General features: G+C 44.2%; 1 protein-coding gene across 1 annotated transcript; it reads right to left on the bottom strand.

Moving 5' to 3' along the window:
* Nucleotides 1–381: 381 nt before the first annotated feature.
* On the bottom strand, nucleotides 382–8,633 carry ODAPH (odontogenesis associated phosphoprotein). Its single transcript, XM_049630033.1, is given in 2 exon segments — nucleotides 382–776; nucleotides 8,496–8,633. Coding segments are annotated over 2 exon segments (462 nt in total). The 5' UTR covers nucleotides 8,563–8,633.
* Between the last annotated feature and the right edge of the window lie 9,126 nt (nucleotides 8,634–17,759).

Raw genomic sequence — 17,759 nt, 5'->3', positions numbered from 1 at the left:
TCACTTTGTAAATGCGCTTCGCTCTGTAAATTTTCCAGTGAGTACAAAGGGTGTCATTAATGTCTTCATTTGGTTTATATCGATTTGTTTAAATGCTTTCACTTTAATTTAGAAGAGAGAGCTGAGTCTCCTGGCATTGCAGTCTGTACAGGAATTCTTGGAACCACCCATTTTAGGATTTTATTTGCATGAATATCTTGAGATCTTAAAAAGTTGGGGATAAGAGTAATGTAGTTATCGCTCCTATCTGGCAAACATGAATATCCTGTAAGCCAATATCGTCCATGCAGACCTGAAGAACAATTTCTAGTCTGTGGTGTTTAAGATACTTCATGTTCAACTCCAATCATTTTAGTTTGGAAAAAGAAAGCAGGAATCTTTTTAATCTCTTTTCAGAGGCATTGGCCTCTTTCACATCAGCATGTTTGGGGCTTCTCTTTTCTCTCTGCTTTCTTCAGAGGAGCTTCCTCTCCACAGTTTTCTTCTGGGGAAGTATCTGTAATGAGGAGTGAGGCGACTGTGTGGCCAAAAGAACGGACGAAACTGAAAACGACGATTGCACTTCCGAGGAAGGAAAGGTCTGTTTGGAAACCTAATGTGGACTCTAGGCCCTTGTGGAAAAAAATGAAAGGGACACTTGGGTGTCCTTGGGATGAGCTGAATCCTCGTCACCGGGTTCCTTATGGTGGGTGGAGGGGTGAGTGTAAAGATCTCGCAGTCTGTAGGGCCTCCATCATCTTGTGAGCCTCTAAGAGGGGTGGCTACTGCTTTTTGTCCTGTGGGGAGAAAGGTGCAAGTCAGCAAAAAGGCCTGATAACAGAAGCAGAAGGGAGATACTTTAGATGGCAGTAAGGCAGAAAGATTGGGAGAGAGAAATAGAGAAGTCTCAAAACAAGTTTGAAAAAACTGCCACGGTCCAACAGAATGAAACATGAACACACCTCATGACCCAGCAGTCCTACTCTGAGGAATTTATCCAAGAGAAATGAATGCATATGTCTTCAAAAGACTACTTCACGAATGTTCATAGCAGCCTTGTTCATATTCATATTATTATTTTTTAAGTAGGCTCCATGCCCGACACGGGGCTTGAACTCAGGACTTTGGGATTGAGAGTCAGATGCTCTTCCCATTGAGGCTTTCGGCTGCCCACCCCCACCCTTCTTAAGCCTTATTCATATTAGCTCTTAAGCTTGGAAACAGTATAAGTGTCCATCAATAGGAGAAAGGTTAAACAAACCGTGTATATACAATGAAAAGGGGGCAACAAACAAAGGAAGACTTACTAATATGACAACATAGAGGCATCCCACAGATATTATATTGAGCAAAAGGAGCTAGACACAAAAGAGTGCATACTGTAAGATTCCACTTATATAAAGTTCAAGAACAAGGAAAACCCATCTATGGTTACAAAAAATTCTTAAGTAATTAATTTAGGGTTAGGGTAGGTGTTATTTTGTGGAAAAAGAATTCTTTATTTTTTATTTTTATCTTTTTTTAAGGTAGAATTCTTTAGATCTTGTTTCAGGTGGTTGTTATATGGGTATGGAGACACACACACACATTTATATTTACACATACATACATGTACACACATGTTTATATACATACAGACATACATATATGTGTATATGTAAAATGTGATTAGTCTGTACCTCTAAGATTTGTATATTTTATTGTTCATAAGTTATAACCAAATAATGAAAGTTCAGGGGTGCCTGGGTGGCTCAGTTGGTTAAGCATCCGACTTTGGCTCAGGTCATGATCTCACAGTCTGTGAGTTCGAGCCCCACATCAGGCTCTGTGCTGACAGCTCAGAGCCTGGAGCCTGTTTCAGATTCTGTGTCTCCCTCTCTCTGATCCTCCCCCATTCATGCTCTGTCTCTCTCTGTCTCAAAAATAAACACTAAAAAAAATTAAAAAAAAAAGAAAATTCAGTGGAGGAAAAGAATTAATGTTAAGAAAATAAGAATAACTGCCCCTCCCTATGAAGGCTATTCATCCAAGGGGTCTGCTTCACTTCCCCTAGCACTGAAATCATTCCCTAAAGAGGGAAGTGGGGGTGGGGGGGTGGGGGTGGGCATCTACACACAGGAGGGGAGCAAGTACTAAAAACCAGGATGAAATTAGTTTCTGAGAAGAAATTTGGGTCAAGCTCAAGTGTCAAGGTCTTCTCTATAGAGAACACTCTTCTCTGTATCATCCAATGGAATTGGCTATGAAAAAGTAAGCCCTTCAGAAAATTATTCTTTCACGTTTTTACAAACTTACCAACACAGGCCTGGAAGGGGATGCTATATGTAAATGATGGAAAAACAAATTCCCCACAGAAAGTTGAAAGTACTGAGGCACTTGAAAGAACTGGATTCCCCTCCCCTTTAGAACAACTGAATTCAGATTTCTTGGTTGTGTAGGACATACCTATTTCCTGCTTGTGTTTATAGCCCCTTCTGGAGATTCTGCTTTACCCACAACCCCTGGAAAGGTCAGTCCTACGTATCTTTGACTATGGCTGTTTGGCCTGCTGATAGACACTCACCTCATTCATTGGTTGGTCAGTGACCAATCAGATTCTCATTTAAGGATTTCAACAAAGAGACACAGTGGAAGATGTTAGTGGAAGGTGTAGGGCAGGGACTGGAGTGTTAGGTTTTGTTTGGCCAGTTGAATGATGAGTAAGCAGAGAAGCCAGTCTTTCCATAGATGCCATAAAATGGTAAGGCCTTTCAGAGAAAGAGAGACAAGCGACCATGTGGTAACAGAGTGGTGGTAAGAGTAGCCTTGGTTCTTGACTCTTTAGGGCTGATCCCTCTGAAGCCTGGCTGTGCACAAGGGTCTTAGAAATATCCTTATAATAATCACTCCACCTACTCTTTAAAAAAATTTTTTTTAATGTTTATTTTTGACAGAGAGAGGCAAAGCATGAGCAGGGGAGGGGCAGAGGGAGAGGGAGACACAGAACCCGAAGCAGGCTCCAGGCTCTGAGCTGTCAGCACAGAGCCCGACCTGGGACTCAAACTCACCAGGTGTGAGATCATAACCTGAGCTGAAGTCAACTGACTGAGCCACCGAGGTGCCTCCTTTTTAAAATTTATTTATTTTGAGAGAGAGGGAGGCAGAGTGTGTGTGTGTGTGTGTGTGTGTGTGTGCGCTTGTGGGAGGGGCAGAGAGGGAAAGACAGAGAGAGAGAGAGAGATTCCTAAGCAGAGCTTGATCTCATGATGGTTAGCTCATGACCTGAGCCAAAAATCAAGAGGCAGAAGCTCAACCGACTGAGCCACTGAGGTGCCCCTACTTTATTCTCTTCTTAAGCTGGCTTGAGTGGGTGTCTGTTCCTGAACTGTTGTAACATGAAAGCTTTCTGCAGAGAATCCAGTCAGTGTGGAGAAGCTAGCTTTCTTCTTCTTTCTTCTACTTCTCCATCTCTTTCTCCTTCTTGTTCTTCTCCTTCTCCTTCTTCTCCTCCCCCTCCTCCTCCTCCCCTCCTCCTCTTCTCCGTCCTCCTCCTCCTCCTTCTTCTTCCTTCTTCCTTCTTCCTTCTTTAAATATTTATTTTAGGGGCATCTGGGTGGCTCAGTTGGTTAAGCCCCTGACTAGCTCAGCTCATGATCTCCCAGTTCATGGGCTTGAGCCCTGCATCAGGCTCTGTGCTGACAGCTCAGAGCCTGGAGCCTGCTTCAGATTCTGTGTCTCCCTCTCACTCTCCCTTTGCTCTGCTTGAGCTCTGTCTCTATCTCAAAAATAAAGATAAAAAATTTTTTAAAATAATATTTATTTTATTTTTGAGAGAGAGAGAGAGAGAGAGAGAGAGAGAGAATGCATGCATGTGAGCCAGGGAGAAGGGCAGAGGGAGAGAGAGACAGAATCTTAAGCATGACCCTGGGATCATGACCTGAGCTGAAATCAAGAGTCAGACACTCAACCAACTGAGCCACCCAGGTACCAGAAACTAACTTTCTTCTTAAACTCCATCTTGACATTTTGTTATTAGATCAGACTTAGCTAGGCCTGAGCTCTGCCTCTCAGTACACTGTATTCCAGCCATTAACAACAAATCAACCACCTACCCCTGTGCTCATCTCATTTCTCAAACCTGAGGCTATTCAACCAAATCTTCCTGCTGACTCTGGGGTGTTAGAGCCTGCTAGGTAGCTTTTCTCTGATTCTGGGATGTCCAGCAGTGTTCACTGCTCTCTCCTGGGGATTTCCAAGAGCTCTGTATCAAGATACAAGCTTGTCCTAGTAACCAGCCCAAGAATGTGGGCAGGGCCACGTAAAACCATATTCTTCCAGCAAACTAGACACGTGATGACTATTGCAGGGCACTGGTTGACTAGCACAAGGGCTCTAAAATGTGGGAACCAGAGGGATTGATTTGGGAAACTGTACAGGTTAAGGCCACACATTTGGGTGAGGACATTGATGCCATTCATGGTCTCCAACTTTGGCTGAGTTAACACTGCTCACCAATTCTTTTGTTTCTCCTTGTTCTGCTCCATTCCCACTGGCTTCTGAATCTTTGACACTCTTCTCAAAGCCCCTTCAAAATTCTCATTCTTTGTCACTCATTTGAAGAATTTTCTTCAAAAGTCTCTCTACCTTTGTAAGTAGACTACTTAGCTGCATATTTCAGAAAGAAAACTTCAGTGATCTGCCATGAACTTCTTTGGTTCTTGTCTCTCTCACTTCAGAGAGATATCTACACAGTCATCTACATGCGCCCCCTATGGCCCCCCATATTTAATCTACTAGAACCTGACTGTGCTTTCTCTACTCAAGAAAACCTACTTTGGCAAAAATCATTACCAGTCCTGGGCTTTTAACAAACTGGTTCCAGGTACCCAAGCACCATTTCCTGTCCTCTTTGCCTGGCTTACTCCTACGCATATTTCATGCTTCATTTCCTCAGTGAGGTCTTTCGTACCCTGAGGCTGGCTTAAAGCCCTTGGCGCTATGCTTCCATACCACTCTGGGAGTCCACTTTCAGAATACTCATCAGTCATGTGATTACTATTCAGTGGTTGTATTTCTCCACTGGAACATCCACATGACCACACTGTAGACCACATCTCCTTAGCCCTGCCACAGTGCCTGCAGTGGAATTGAATTGATTGAGAGAAATCTGTTTCTATAATTGCCAAAGTTACCATCTCCCCACCTCTCAGAGATGATGCGATCATTATAAATAGATGGTTTTCAATATTTAACACACAGACATGCCCTCAAAGGCACTGAATGTCAAAGATGAGAGCCCTTCTGTGACATTAATCAGACCAAAGTAGGTCAAATATTTGAATACAGATTGAGAGGTGCCTGGGTGGCTCAGTCGGTTAAGCGTCTGAGGTTTAGACTCAGGTCATGATCTCACAGTTCTGGGTTCAAGTCCCGCATGGGGCTCTGTGCTGATAGCACAGAGCCTGCTTGGGATACTCTGTCTCCCTCTCTCTTTGTCCCTCCCCCACTCTCTCTCTCTCTAAAAGATAAATTAATAAACATTATAAAAATAAATATAGATTAAAAACATTTATAAGACAGAAGATGATAGTGTTTAAAGCATAGACTCTAGAACCAGGATCGCTGAGCTCTGCCACTTAATAACTGTGTGACCATTGACAGGTTCCTTAACTTTTCTGAGTCTCCTTTTCCTTATTTGTAAAATGGAAAAAAAAAATACTACCTACCTCGTTGGCTTGTTGCGTTATCTGAATTAAGACACGTAAAGTGTCCAGAACATGTCTTATACACAGTATGCACTTAGTAGGCATTAGCTACTGTTATTATTAATCTTGAATGTTGTGGAAGAAAGATTCTATCAGCACAAAGGCCCATTTTCTTGGGCCTATCTGGTTCCACTTTAGGTATAAAATATGTGTGCTACTGATAGGACTAAAGGGTACAGATGCTATTAGAACGGGACCTTGATGAAAACAGAGATTCTGTTGGTCATGGCTCTGTCCTTAGCACCTACAATATACCTGGCTTAGAGGGGGGTCCAGTACATAGTCAATAAATTGAATGAATGGTCAGGCAGATGTTGAGGGGTTTTCTCTGTAGATTTTATGAAGCTCATGAGTATTTAATTTCAGTCCCAGAAAATTTGCAATAACTTACATTTAAAATTAGACTATAATAAAAAATCAAGCCAAAGTATCACTTGAAGTTTGGATATCAATTTTGAGCGGGTTTATTATAGTCTAGACATGAAATTCATAGCATATCAACAACTAGTACTTTTTTTTTTTTTTAAGTAAGGATGAGAAGTCCCTTTTCTTTAAAAAAAGAAAAAAAACCCCAACAGAACAATTACCTGTAGTCTGTGGTTATTTGGGCAGACGATAGCTGGTTTGTAATGAACTGTACTGATTTTTAAGAGAAGTAAACTCATACATAATGTTTAAGTATGCAGTTCTCCCCTTATAAGGTCCATGGAGTCATAGAAAATTCTCACGTGCTTTCAGAGTTGAACCAGAAAGGAATAGAAGTTCTGTGATGAATTTACTCACGACAACTGCAACTCAGGTCATTTTGTAGACTCACAGAATGACTGGCTCTTTTGGTCAAATCTCTAAGCCTACAGGGAAAGAATTTGGAGCCCAGAAAGTGTCCCAAAGGCCTCTTTCAATTCTGTGCTATAAAGCCAGTCATTTCCACTGTGTGCAGTTACTGTGTTAGGTGTTCTGGCCAACTCGGAGATAATAAAGACACGGGCCTGCACTTGGGAAGTGCTACGAATACATGGGTCTATACTACAGAGCAGAAAGAGGCACGTGTCACGGATGATGTACAAATTGCTATAATTCCGAGATGTCAGAGAGAGAGATAGCAATTTTTAAATTATGTGTTTCTTTTGTTTTAAGTTTATTTATTTTTGAGAGAGAGAGAGAGAGCGCACGCACATGCATGCCAGCAGGGGAGGGGGAAAGACAGAAAGACAGAGAGACAGAATCCCAAGCAGGTTCTGCGCTGTCCGCACAGAACCCGACATGGGGCTCAACCTCATGAACCAGGAGATCATGACCTGAGCTGAAACCAAGAGTGGGACACTTAACCTATTGAGCCACCCCGGCGCCCCTTTCAATTATGTACCTTAAAAAAAATCTTTGCGGAGCAATCCTGTAGCTGCATTTAAATGTCATCAGGTGAAGCAGAATTGCAATAAACAGGGGAGGGCAGGGTGAGTTTGGACACCCACACACGACCAGACACGGCACAGATAGGCGAGTGACGAGCTGGAACCAGGGCTGCATGGATAGAGCGAAGCTACATTTGAAGGAGTTTCGATGCCAGCCTGAGGGACAGTGGGGAAGCATGAGCCAAATTCAGAAGTCATATCTCACATTTTAATTGGTGTTTTTTCAGATGTGGATACACCTATGACCTCATTATAGCTTGTTCAGCTATGTATTTACAAAGTTTCCTGAAGAGTGGTTCACTTTCTGGAAAGAAGATGTCAGGTAGGTGGCTGGTTGTGTTTTACGATGTCTGCTTTAGATGTCACGTTCAGCAGGTGGTGCTTGGGGGTCTGGTTTTGGGAACGGGGCAGGTGTCATTTGTAATATCTCCTCCTCTTCTGATTGCCAGAGTTCATGCAGAGGTTGGGCAAAGTGACCTCTGGTGGTCTCGCCCCCAGCCTCCGGGTCTCTGCCCCTCTCCTCTGTATGTGAGCTTTGGGGGAGGGGAGATGACTAGGGTCTGGCTGAGCCCCTGCAGAGACCCCAGGGTAGTTGGTTTGATCCTGGGTCTCACCTCCCTGAACAGTATCTAGTGCTGGAACGAAGGTGACTTGTGAAAGAAACAACATTAGACCCAGATCCCCCAGCATCTCTTTCTCTCCTTTCCCTTTCTCCCCTCTTCCCTAGCCTTTTCTCTCTTTCCTCCAGGGGTGTGCAAACCAATTTTAAAGCTCAGGCCGCCCGGGAAACATTGTGATGGGGGAAAGGAAAGAGAATAGGAGCAGTGGAGAAGCAGAATGTAATATAATCCTAGAGAAAGCTATGTTCACTTCGGTAGCCCCAAGACGCAGCTGCCTAGATGTGATTAATTAAAGCAATTAACAAACAGAGATTAAACAGCCACCATGTGCAAATTACTGTGCTGCTGGGGATAGCAAGAGGTGGACCCTGCCGTAATTCAGGGTGGAAACTGTTAGCTTTACAATAATAACAACTGGTATTGGATAGTGTTTTGAGCTGGAAGAGCTTTTCTTGCAAGATAGCTCATTTTGTCCTTATAACCCCCAAAATAATTATTAATACTGTCACCTCACATATGAGGAGACTGATGTGAGAAAGGTTAAGTATGTCTGAAGTCACATAATTAGGGCTGAGACGAGGACTAAGGTCTTCAGATGACAAAATTTAGCTTCTTTCTCCTCAACCACACAGGCTGATGGAAGCTGACAAAATTATGTCCGGTTCATGGATATATATAGTTGTCTTTTCACACAAGTTATTAATTAGGGACCCACAGTAGAATAAGAGCCAAAGCCTTACCTTCTGCCACGGTTACCACCACCCAGCAGACCAATAGCCAGCAGGCGAAGCGGAGTTGGTGAGCCATGGCTTTCCACCCTGAGCAGTCACTGCTCCGAGCCCAAGTTGCTTTAAAGGGGAGCCGGTGAGTCACCGGCAGCCTGATTCAGGTAATTTGCATTTGCTCAGTGGACCACAGGAATCAGGGCCTGCGGTATGAGGGTAAGAAATCAGCAAGGAAATACCAGACAGTGTTTATCAACCAGAAGTTTCTTGGAATGACAGCCAAACGGCATTCATCTATCCTTTGGAGTCAGATTGTGGACAACCACACCCTCACTACCCTTTTAATTCCCTCCAATCTTCTCTGCCCGTAGTGCCCTCTGTTTACTTGTTCTATGGGTCTCCCTGGGCAAGAGAAAGAATCTGTTTAGGGAATACTCAACAGTGCTTCCCTCTGTGTGGTTGACTTACTTTAAAAAGCCAAGAAGGATGGGGAGGGCATTGTCCAAAGTCTTCCTGACCCAGGTGGTTTGAAGAGGCTGTTCACAGGCCTTGGGTCAGAGATTACGGCTTTTTCTTCTCTTCTCTGCTTTTGTCCAGGAGCCAAAGGCAGCAGCGTCACAAAACTATCTTCTCTAGTAGCCATCACGGTCGCTGTCCACACAAACATGGCTATTTTTTTTTTAATTTAATGTTTATTTATTTTGTGTGAGAGAAACAGCGTGAGCAGGGGAGGGGCAGAGAGAGAGGGAGACACAGAATGTGAAGCAGGCTCCAGGCTCTGAGCTGTCAGCACAGAGCCTGACGCCGGGCTCAAACTCACAAACCGTGAGATCATGACCTGAGCCAAAGTCGGATGCTTAACTGACCGAGCCACCCAGGTGCCCTCAAACGTGGCCATTTGGTAGATGAACTCAGTGAGTTGTGTTTCCAGGGCTCCTTCTGATTCATCATATTGTCCCTATGATGGACATGGTGTGCCTGGTTTGTTTCCTGAGAGAATTCGGTTTGTCTAGGAGAGATGGGAGGGGATGGCCACCATGAAAAAGAGCATGGATCTTGAATTGGGAAAACTGGCTTCAATCTTGATACCTTCTCTTCCTGTCTAGGTGACTCCCTGAGACTCGGAGGCGTCTCTTGTGTAAAATGGGCCTTGTCGTATTTCCCTCGGAGTGGTGATGGATATAGAAGGGGTAACTGACCTGAAGCCCCAACCACAAGGCCTGGCCCATGAAAGGGAGTGGTTAGGGTTGTCAGTGAATTATAATGACTCCAGTTGTTAACTTGTTCTCTTAGGAGCTAATAGTTGTCTACTCATTCAGTCACTCCACAGGCCTCCACTTTGAGAACATTTTCCTGGGCATTGCAGAAAGAACAAAACAGAGCACAGTCCCTGGCTTCCAAGGGCTAACAATGTATTGGGGGAGACCATGCAAGCTGAGGACCAAACTGAAGAAGAATGCAAATACTCACAAACTAGAAAATGGCAGATTCCACAGGCCTGATGAGGATCCTAGGCAAAATTCTAGGACAGATGATTAAACGGACAATTTGTCAGCAGTTTGGAAAGGAAGCAGGGATCATGGAGAACAAGGCATTACCCACTGATTGGGCAGCTCTCTGTTGGTCATGTATCATGTGCCACACACTGGTCTAGGTGCTGGGACTAAAACTTAGGGTTCTGCTCTCATGGAGCTTATAGTCGTGCAAGGACATTAAATACTAAGAATAACAATAAAGGGTCTTGAGTATCAAGAGAGAGGAGTACTGGAGGCAGAGAAATCTGTAATTTTATGTCACTGGGTGAGGTATTACATATACTGATGAGAGACTGAAGCAGAAAAATGTTCACCTTTAGCCCAGAAGGCTGACTGACAGCCTGCATTGTTCTGATAAGGATCAAATACATGCCCTCTGCTACAGTCTTAAAGGGTCTCATGACTGCTTGTACATCTCACTGATAGTTAATATCGAGCTGAAGGATAAGCACCAGAGAAATCTTGTGAAAGTAGTTTTACGTGTAGAAATTTGAAGAAGACATTTATGATCTAATACTCCCTGCACGTCCCCTCCCCCTTGAGCACTAAGCAGCAGAAAGTGTAGCACTTTTGGCCCATGGGTCCTATCCCCGTGCTGTAATAAAAGTACCTTTCTGGCTCTTTCCATAATTTGGCTATTGTTGAAAGCGATGAGAAAGAATAAAATCCTGCTATTTGCAGCAACGTGGATGGAACTGGAGGGTATTATGCTAAGTGAAATAAGTCAGTGAGAAAAAGACAGATACCATATGTTTTCACTCATATGTGGATCCTGAGAAACTTAACAGTAGACCATGGGGGAGGGGAAGGGGGGAAAAAGAGTTACAGAGAGGAAGGGAGGCAAACCATAAGAGACTCTTAAATACTGAGAACAAACTGAGGGTTGATGGGGGGTGGGGGAGGGGAAGTGGGTGATGGGCATTGAGGAGGGCACCTGCTGGGATGAGCACTGGGTGTTGTATGGAAGCCAATTTGACAATAAATTATATTAAAAATAAATTAAATAAATAATAAACATAAATAAATAAATAAAAGTACATTTTTACACCAAAAACAGCTCAAGAAATTTTTCTTGACCATTCAGTTGCGGCCCCACATGATATACTACTTTGCCCCCTGCATTGAAAACACATTGACATGCCAATAAAATTCGATCCATGTAATCTCTAACTACTGCCCAATGTTCCTCTTTGTGGATTTACTGTAAATTATTGAAGCAAACTTTTAGTTGATGGAAGTTTGTATCATTTTTTCTGATCCTCTTTGTTTTCTCTATTGGATTTCTGACAAGCCTTCAGTTTAAATGTTGATGAAATTGGGCGCCTGGGTGGCTCAGTCGGTTAAGCGTCCGACTTCGGCTCAGGTCATGATCTCGCGGTCCGTGAGTTCAAGCCCCGCGTCAGGCTCTGTGCTGATGGCTCAGAGCCTGGAGCCTGTTTCAGATTCTGTGTCTCCCTCTCTCTCTGACCCTCCCCCGTTCATGCTGTGTCTCTCTCTGTCTCAAAAATAAAATAAACGTTAAAAAAAAAAATAAATGTTGATGAAATAAATAACAAAAGCCAAATGGTGTAATTGTTTTTTCTGTTTGCATCTATTGTCCTGAAATTTATAAAATAAAGGAATGAAGCTTCCAAAGGAGGAAAACGATTTTTTCAAGTATGTTAATAAACAAAACTTTGCTCTGTTGATGATATAAAACAAAATGAAAGAGACGGGGTGTGAGAGAAGAAGCCAAAATGTAAATTTGTCTATGAGACAATCAACTGGTGTCTCAGGTAGTGCTCTACACTATAGATTACTCTTCCCTTTGGATGGGTTTCCTGCCCACCAGGAACACCCTGCGGAGAGGTTGACATAAGCTTTCGACTCTGCCCCTCTCTCTTCGAGAAGACATTCATTCTGACTGCACGGAACCTAACCACCAGACCCCAAATTTCTTTTATTATTTTTCTGGGAGACTCAAAAAATACTCATGCAAATGGGGCTAAGCTCCCCGCATAGGTCTGCCCTGGGGGTAGCGGATCAGATTCCCTGATGTTCCTTTGAAAGTGTAAACCCATGTGTAGAGGAAACAGGCAAAGAAGGGGAATGGTACCTGCTAGCACCGGTGGCAAATACGACTAAAAACCAAAAAAACTCAGGATGTATAAGGTGAAAATATTCTGAGACAGTAACCTGCAAGGGAAGCCGCACATGATGATGTTGATACGGAAACTGAAGATCAGCTGAAAGCAAACATGGGAAGTGAGCATTATCTGTCCTTAGAGCCTCCATGCCAGTGGGCTCGGCACGCAGGCCTGGCACTTCCTTTCCACCTTGTAGGCTTTATCTCACATAGTCATCATGTCCGAGTTTTGTGACAGCTATTGTCTTTTCAATCCCCTCTCATTCTAAGATCAAGAAAATGTTCTTAAAAAGAAACTCTAATTATATCACTTTCTAAAGATCCTTTGATGATACTCCATTGCCTAAAAAACAAAACCCAAATTCCGTAGGTGAATATTCAAAATTGTATTACTGATCTGTTTTGATCAATGGTTTTATTCCATCTCCCATCAATCTCTAGCTTAGATCCCAACCCCAGGCATAGCTCTCTGCTTCTAACTCTCAACTTTGTCTTGCTCTTCCAAGGAAGGAAGGAATGCAAATATCTGTATGGGGTCAGTGGTTCTCAACCGGAGGGGATTTTGCTCCCCCCCTCTCCCAGAGGACATTTGGCAATGTTTAGAGACGTTTTTTGTTGTCACAGTCCCCCACAGTGAAGTCATCTCTGGCCCCAAATGCTGTTAAAAAAAAATAACGTTTAGAGCAACCTCGTGTGAAGTGTGTTGATCATTTCTTCGAGCCTTTAGGAATTTGCTAAAAAGGAGGAACAAGTTTCGGGATAAAGAGAACACTGGAATGGAAACATAGATGTACTAAGAGGAAGACTTTTTTGTCCCCACTGGGTGATCAAATCAGTTGCAAAATCAGTCGCACTCTTGCCAAGCTGCAAAGCCAATTTTCTCCCTTAGGTCAAAGCGAATTGGAGAACTAGAAATGAGTATATTCACAAGAAGCCAGGTAACACCTTCTGCTTGATACAACTAAGATGGGTCATCCTAAAACACAGGTAGCTGAAGTAGGGTTGAAAGGTATGGGCTCTGCCTTTCCTCACCAGTTTACTTTTTCAAGCTTTTCTGCACCCAATACTAAAATAGACATGCTTTAATGGAGACCTAGGAGGATGGGGCAAGCCTCCAGTCCTGTTGCTTAAAGACTAAAACTACCGGGGGGCGCCTGGGTGGCGCAGTCGGTTAAGCGTCCGACTTCAGCCAGGTCACGATCTCGCGGTCTGTGAGTTCGAGCCCCGTGTCGGGCTCCGGGCTGATGGCTCGGAGCCTGGAGCCTGTTTCCGATTCTGTGTCTCCCTCTCTCTCTGCCCCTCCCCCGTTCATGCTCTGTCTCTCTCTGTCCCAAAAATAAATAAATTAAAAAAAAAAAAAAAAAAAAAGACTAAAACTACCGGGTCAGGAGGCCACATTAAGGACCTTAACAAGATCTCTGATAGTGCCAACAGCTGACAGATCAAAAGGAACAGAATTTTTAAAAATCTCATTGAATTCTTATTTGACAGAAAATTCTACCTTACTTCTTCATTGGTGATGTATGGAGTTACTGTCTTGCCATATCTTATTTATTTGTATGATATATGTATATATATATATATATATATATATATTGAGGGGAATCAAGTGTTCAACAACACATAAAATCAGTGAAGCTGTTGTGAGGTTAGATTAACTTGCAAAAAATCTTTATTTACCTTAAAAAAGGAAATATTTCTTTCTTTTTTTTTTTTTAGAGGGGGTAGGGAGTGGAGAAGGGTAGAGGGTGAGAGAGAGAGAGAGAGAGAGAGAGAGAGAATCTTAAAGAGGCTCCACGTCTAGTGCAGAGCCTTACCTGGGGCTTGATCTCATGACCCTGAGGTCATGACCTGAGGCGAAATCAAGAGTTGGATGTTCAGCCGACTGAGCCACCCAGGGACCCCCAAAAAGGAAATATTTCTGAAGCTTATTTCAAACGCAGTAATTTTAGTGATAATCTTCGCCATCATATACTTTAAAAATCCACAGATGATCACTTTCTCATTTAGTTGAAGGCTAATCAGTGAGATTCTGATGTCCACATTCTCAATGTCAAGAAAGCTATTATGGCTTTGGGTCACTCTTGTTGATGCACCCAGGTATGTTTTTTCACTTAAATCTTTACTAGTTTCTCCCTCCATGGTAACTTCACACACTGCACGTGGGCACATTCCTTCACCACCTTGTAAGAATTATCAACCTTGTCCTTTTGTTCTTTTTCCTGAGGTTAATTACAGGGACCAGGGATGGGATGCAGGTTGATAATGTCTGTCTTGCCGAACCGGTATCAGATGTGAGGTCAACAGGTAAGGAACTAGGACCCCTGGATGGTGCCAGGACGCCGAGGACAGTGTGTTACCTGGAGAAGTTTCAAGCCTCCTAGAGAAGTTTCGAGGCCCATCCAGTTCCTGCCCTAACCCCCACATAATTTGCTAATCATACATAAACTGTTCCTAAGCTTAACAGGGCAAGGCAGACTTGGGACTGATTTCCTGACTGCTGGTTGGGCTGCCCTTCTGATAATAAAGCTTTCTGTGAATTAAACCTGGTGATTCAGAGATTGACTCACTGCACTTTGGGAACATGAATTGGATTTCAGGGTTCTGTAACACACTGAGTTAAGGAGAAGGGCCCACGTAGCTGGTTTGTGTTAGGTGGTTTTGTTTGTTGTTTGTTTGTTTGTTTGTTTCCTATAACTTTATGAGGAGGTGATGTAGGACTCAAGAGGAGTTATATTTCTTTCTCAAAGACTCAAAGATACCAAGTGGTAAGGTTGAGATTCGGAACAGGAACTCTCCTGACTTCAAAATTCTGTCAAAATTCAGTGCAAAGGCCCTGAGACAGAGGTAGGCATGGCATGTAATATACAACCGCAAGGAGGCCGTTGTAGCTGGGATAGACTAGGGGATGAGCTCAAGGAGTGATGGAGCCAGATCATTTCCCTGAGGGAAATGGGAAGTCACTGGAAGATTGTGCATAGAGGTATGACATGACCTTACTTATATTTGAAAGGATAACTCTGGCCACTGCCTGGAGGAGAGACTATTGGGGGGGCAATGGAGAACTAAATAGAAGTGTAGGAGGGAGATGATGGTGACACAGATTGGGGTGGCAGCAGTGGAGACGAACAAAATAAGGAGATTCTGGACATATTTTGAAGGTGGACTTGACAGGATTTCCTGTTGGGAGAGGAAGGGTTGGAAGGAGGTTGTGAGAGACACCAGAGTCCTAGGTAACACCCTAGTTTTGGTCTGAGCATTTGACGGCTGAGGTTGGGTGTGATCAGGTGGTGAGACTGTAATTGCATTGTACAAAGTTATTATAATATTGCTTCCTCCATAATGAAAAAAATCAGGTGAATAAAAAGCACGTTTGTACTTTAGCGAGTACCTAACGTAAGACAAGTTATAGCGTGTGGAGTGGCACCTTGAAGCTGCAGGACTGGAGAAGTGAGATCTTCAGGTTTGGGTACTAAGAGGGATCTGCCTTGCGGCCTGACTGGCCGTGTGTCCAAAGCAGCTGTGCTCAAGGAGGAGAGAAAGGACAGGGTGGGCAGATGAGCGAGCCGCCGTTTCTCTTCCTGTGTGGGGTCTGGCTTCTCCGGCTGCCCTGTCTTACCACGGGTAACCCCCCACACTGAAATTGTGCTTTGTATCTGTCCTCTCTCTCTCTGTTTTTCTCTGGACTTTGAGAACCTTGATGGCAAGAACTTGGTCTTTTTTTTTTTTTTTTAATTGTGATAAAATAGACAACATAAAAATGACCATTTTAACCATTTTCAAAACGTGTATTTATTCATTTTGAGAGAGGGAGAGAGCGAGCCGGGGAAGGGCAGAAAGAGAGGGTTCCAAGCAGGCTCCGTACCCCCAGTGCAGAGACTGGTGCGGGGCTTGAGCTCATGAACCGTGAGATTATGACCTGAGTTGAAATCAAGAGTCGGAGGCTTACCCGACTGGGCCACCCAGGTGCTCCAGCATTTTAACCGTTTTTAGGTATGCAGAAGAACTGAGCCTTGATTAAATTTGGAGCCACAGTGCCTGTGTATAGTGAGCACTCAGTAAACTATTTTGGAATACACCACAGACAGACGTCTGGGGAGAAGGGCCTCTGCTTGTGTACCGGGGTTCATGCACCTTGTTGTCTGGCAAGTCCCTGTCGGGTGAGGGCGGGAGGGTGGCTTTGTCCAGGGTCTCGAGCTGTCTGCCATGGCCTGCTTTTTGGATCTGAGCTCAGGGGAATTTAATCTCCTTTTTCCTCCCACTCGCACCCTGAGAGGTGGTGGTACTTTTATGTGTCAACCTGGCTAGGACATGGTGTCCGGCTGTTTGCTCAAATAACGACCATTCTGTGAGGATGGTTGTGGATGACATTGACATTTAAATGGATGCATTTTGAGTAAAGCAGATTGCCCCGCTGCTGTGAATGAGCCTCACGCAAACGGTGGAGGCCTGCGCAAAAGACTGACCGCCCCTGAGCAAGAGCAAGAGGGAGTCTTGCAGCAGATGGCCTTGGGACTTAGACGGCAGCATCGGCTCTTTCCCTAGGTCAGCCTGGCAGTCCGCCCTGCAGAATTTGGGCTTGCCTCCATGATTACGTGTGCCAGCTCCTCAAAAGAAACCTTCCCCTCTATACAAACACACCCATATTCTCTCTCTCTTTCACTGTCATGTGTATACATGCTGCCCCGTCAGGGTGAGGGGTCAAGCCCACAGGAGGAGACTGACATCGAACGCTCTTACAAAGAACCTTGGTGTTTGTGGATAATGAAAGGCCGAGCCAAGTGCTCCTTGAGCAGAGATGTGTGGCATGACTTTAGGAACTTGTGGCTGGTCTGTGAGTGTCGCACTGCTTCTAACTCGGGTACTTCAGAGAGATGCCCATGAGGAGAGCAGCCCCTTCCTGGCTCAGGACAGCCTTTCTTTTAACTGGGGCTGAAACTATTTGGGGGGAGAGTCCCAAAGTGGTGACCACCCTGCTTTGCTCTCCGCTGTCTCCTTTGCCCTCCTTTGGTGGTTTAAAAACGTGTTTAGAATTTCGAGGAGCTCCAACTCTGAAGATATGGGTTTGGATACCACAAAAGTGGTTTTTGGTTTAAAAATTTTTTTATGCTTTATTTTATATTTGAGAGAGAGAGAGAGAGAGAGAGAGATTGTGGAAGCAGGGGAGGGGCAGAGAGATGGAGATAGAATCGTAAGCAGGCTCCAGGCTCTGAGCTGTCAGCACGGAGCCTGATGTGGGGCTCGAACTCACGAACCGTGAGATCATGACCTGCGCCAAAGACAGACGCTTAACCGACTGAGTCACCTAGGTGCCCCAGTTTTCAGTTTTAGATGCTCAAATTGAGACAGTATAAACCATCCTTCCATCCTTCTACATTCACTGAAGTGGAAGCCAGCAGTCTGAGAGGGGAAAAAAAATACATCAACAGCAGTTTGGACCCAGCAGTGTTCAGAAGGCTGGACTGTTCTAGTCGACCATCTGCGGCGCTTAGGACCTTTTCAAGGATCCAGCAGGACGTCTGCCTGGGGAGTGGGTCGGTGGCGCCTGATCTCGCTCGCCTCTGCAGTCCTGTGGTGTTAACGGGCCTGTTTTACCGTGCAGACTTGGAGAAGCAAAGG

The sequence above is a fragment of the Panthera uncia genome, chromosome B1 (assembly GCF_023721935.1).
Source record: "Panthera uncia isolate 11264 chromosome B1, Puncia_PCG_1.0, whole genome shotgun sequence".
NCBI classification, from domain to species: domain Eukaryota; kingdom Metazoa; phylum Chordata; class Mammalia; order Carnivora; family Felidae; genus Panthera; species Panthera uncia.
Note: the sequence above shows the minus strand (reverse complement) of the source record. Positions and strands in the feature narration are given on the sequence as shown.